General features: G+C 54.6%; 1 protein-coding gene across 1 annotated transcript; it reads right to left on the reverse strand.

Moving 5' to 3' along the window:
* Positions 1-1,698: 1,698 nt before the first annotated feature.
* LOC123182883 (chlorophyll a-b binding protein of LHCII type 1) lies at positions 1,699-2,741 on the reverse strand. The gene has a single exon (XM_044595555.1). It carries the CDS (start codon positions 2,638-2,640, stop codon positions 1,843-1,845), a length of 798 nt encoding a protein of 265 aa, XP_044451490.1. The 5' UTR covers positions 2,641-2,741; the 3' UTR covers positions 1,699-1,842.
* Between the last annotated feature and the right edge of the window lie 943 nt (positions 2,742-3,684).

A 3,684-nucleotide genomic window follows, 5' to 3' on the forward strand; every position in this document is an offset into this window, starting at 1 on the left:
GCCCGTCGGCCCGGCGCGCATGTCCGGCGGCGCCGGGATGTTCGCCTGGAACAGGAGCCAGGACTCCTGTTCGCGGAGCGAACGGCGGCCGAAGCCGTTGGTCGCCGCCTCGTCTCCGGGGAAACGCTCGGCCATCGGGGAGATGGAGTGGCTGAGGAGAAGAGATCAGCGGCGGCGCTCGGGAGATGGAGTGGCTGGGGGAGAAGAAGAGATCGGCGGCGGCGCTCGGGAGAGGGAGGGATGGGGGAGAAGAGCTCGGCGGCGGCGCTCGGGAGAGGTGGAGAGGTGGCACTCATCACAGGCGAGCGAGGCCATATATAGCCGCGCCGCGTCCGTGTGTACGCGTCCGTGGGAGGGGAGGCGTCGGCACGCCGCCCCGTGAACGCGCCGCCCGTGAGGAATCAATGGCAAAGCTGACCGGCGGCAGCCTTGCCATTGATTCCCCGCGGGAAACCGAGGCGTCGGGAGAAGACGAGGCGGGCGGTGTCGCTGACACGGCCGGCCCGCAGCGCTTTCGCGCCAAAAACGATTCGCCCGGCGCCCCCAGCGCGCCGGTTCGGGTTGGGTCCGCCGGCGCCAATTTCAGCCCGAGCTGGCAAAAAAGGGCCCCTGGGGACGTGACTGGGCCGATTTTTTGGCGCCGGTGGCCGAAAAATCGCCTGGGGGGCCTTGTTGGGGGCGCGGCTGGAGATGCTCTAAGGCCCGCGTATGTAGGCGTCAAATCTTTCTTTTTCTCCTGATGTCTCACGCACGTTCAGTCAATCGTGGAGTGGAGACTGATTTGTGGTTAAGTTGTCCATCTCTTTCAGCCATGACAGCCCAACAAAGAGGCCTAAATACACGAACATCAAGAAAGATGAACAACCACTGAAAAATAAAGCACAATCTGGCAGACAAACAACAATATTCAGAACATATGTGAAGGAGCATCAGAGTTAGTTCAGTAAACATCCATAAGCAAACATCTCCCCAAATGTGAAGCATACATATACAAATCCAAAAGTAGGACCACTGATCCCATAGCAAGCACATTGCAGCTGCAAAATCAATCAAACAACTCTCAAACTGAGCATCCCAACCTAAACACCTGCATACATGCCTGCTCCTCAAAATCCCGAACAAAATACAAAGGAAAGCACAGGAGGCCAAATGTCAGCAGAGACGTCGCCAACAGATGATGCATTGAACCCACACAGAAGAAGAGCAACCAGCAACACGCGAAGGGCACGGCCACGGCCACCAAGGCGGCGGGCAGAGCCACAACGGCGGCAGCAGGTGACCCCAAATCAAGGAGCACTCACCACAAAGCAAGCCTCTCACGAACACGGAAGTTCACGGCAGAAAACAAACCCCAAATCAAGGAACACCGACCAACAAAAAAAAATGGCCCATACTACTTCCTCAAAAAAAAAAAATGGCCCATACTACAGTAGGGCCACTCCACAGGGGCCAAAACACACCACGGGGCCACACAAACAGGAAGCATCATCAAACGGGCTCTCCGAACAGAGACAACATGATCATGATGGTCGATGGACCATAAGAAAATGAGAGCATAAGTTGCCATCACCAAGAGCGACTTCTGATTAAATAACGGCCAAGTATTTATCGTTCTCCATTTCTAATGGAAAAACAAATAGCCCAAGTATTCATCGTTCTCATTTCTCATGGAGCAACACACAGGCTACATCCAGGACATGAAGCAAGCGGGCAGATCAAACCATTTCCCCAACGATCCTTGTAATTTACACCATGATGTTACAATTTGAACCACACATTATGTGTGCAGTTCTCCGCAGTTGCCTTGATGGCTACAACTCGCAGCTAGCGAGCGCCGACTCCTCACTTGCCGGGAACAAAGTTTGTGGCAAACGCCCATGCGTTGTTGTTGACAGGGTCGAAGAGGTGGTCGGCGAGGTTCTCGAGTGGGCCCTTGCCGGTGACGATGGCCTGCACGAAGAAGCCAAACATAGAGAACATGGCGAGGCGGCCGTTCTTGACTTCCTTCACCTTGAGCTCCGCAAATGCCTCTGGATCGTCGGCCAGGCCCAGTGGGTCGAAGCTGCCGCCGGGGTAGAGTGGGTCAACTACCTCACCGAGTGGGCCGCCGGCAATGCGGTACCCCTCAACGGCGCCCATGAGCACGACTTGGCATGCCCATATAGCAAGGATGCTTTGTGCGTGCACGAGGCTGGGGTTGCCTAGGTAGTCGAGGCCACCCTCGCTGAAGATCTGGGAACCGGCCTTGAACCATACAGCCTCGCCGAACTTGACGCCGTTGCGTGCAAGAAGCTCGGGGAAGACGCATCCGAGCGCACCGAGCATGGCCCACCGGCAGTGGATCACCTCGAGCTCCCGGTTCTTGGCAAAGGTCTCGGGGTCGGCCGAGAGCCCGGCGGTGTCCCACCCGTAGTCGCCTGGGAATTCGCCGGTCAAGTAGCTCGGGGGCTCTCCGGAAAGCGGGCCGAGGTAGAGCACACGGTCGGCACCGTACCACGGGCTGCCTGATGAAACCGGCTTGGCCTTTGCAGCGGTCTTGCGCATAGTGACACGGGCCTCACCAAAGAGAGCTGATGAAGCCACGTTCTTCGCCGACTTGCCGGCGAAGGCCGAGGAGAGGTACATGGTGGTAGTCGCCATTGTGCAACTAAGGCGGGAGGTGTATTGTGTGTTCCAAACAGTGAAAACTGAAGAGTGAGTGTGGAGATGGTTTGAGACGAGTGGAGGATGGAGCTATTTAAGGAACTGGAGCTAATATAGGGGATTGAGCTCTGGTCTGTGTGTACCGACAAGATAGATATAGACGGGAAAAAATCTTGATCTTCGATGCTATTGGTGCAGCAGGGATCTCGTCATCCCTCAGGACGTGACAACTTGAGACCCAGAGAAAGGAGATATGTTGTGGCTAAGCCTAGGATGTTGATGGAGAATGGAGACGTGTGATTGGATGATGGATCACATGTTGATTCTCACATCATCAGCTCACGGCCAAATTTCGTGTTTTGACCCTTTTGTCAAACAAAATCGGGATCTGACCCCCGTTTGAAAGTTTTTCGTGATTTGACCCTTTCCCCTACCGCCACGAGGCACGGCGGTAGGATCCTATAGCCTACCACCGAGACCTGCGGCGGTAGCAAACTTATCCACGTCAACAACGATAACGGCCTCCGTGCCCCCTCCATCACACCCTACCGCCGCTCCGCCTGGCGGTAGGATGTCTGAACCTACCGCCGGAGTCTCTGGCGGTAGGGTGTGGACATATATAAACCGCGGGCCGGCCGCCCCCACCCCCTTCTCCCCCCCCACCCAGCCGCCCCCACCACGAAGAACTGAGCAGTTGCTCGAACTCGCCCTCTCTCATCCCCTCCACTCCCCCCTCCGATCTTCTTCGTTTCTTGATGGATTTTGCGGATCGAGATGGCCCCGAAGAAAGAAAAGTAAGCTCTTTCAATCCCTCTAATAAGTTTTAATCAAACACCTTTCGATTCGTCGCATTATTCGATTCAAATCACTCCTTTTTGAACTAGATTGAATTTTTTTAACCCTAGGATTGATTTAGGTTGATTCTAGATGTTATATTGTGTTAGATATGAACTCTATTGAATAGTTGGTATGGTTGTGTTAAGATGAACCCTAGTTCATATTTGATTTGAATGGTTTCTTTTTTGATATGATGGATGTTGA

The sequence above is a fragment of the Triticum aestivum genome, chromosome 1D (genome assembly GCF_018294505.1).
Source record: "Triticum aestivum cultivar Chinese Spring chromosome 1D, IWGSC CS RefSeq v2.1, whole genome shotgun sequence".
Classification (NCBI taxonomy): Eukaryota; Viridiplantae; Streptophyta; class Magnoliopsida; order Poales; family Poaceae; genus Triticum; species Triticum aestivum.

Bases quoted from the DNA above. Each gene is read 5' to 3' on its own strand.
- LOC123182883 (XM_044595555.1), bottom strand. From the start codon at position 2,640: ATGGCGACTACCACCATGTACCTCTCCTCGGCCTTCGCCGGCAAGTCG.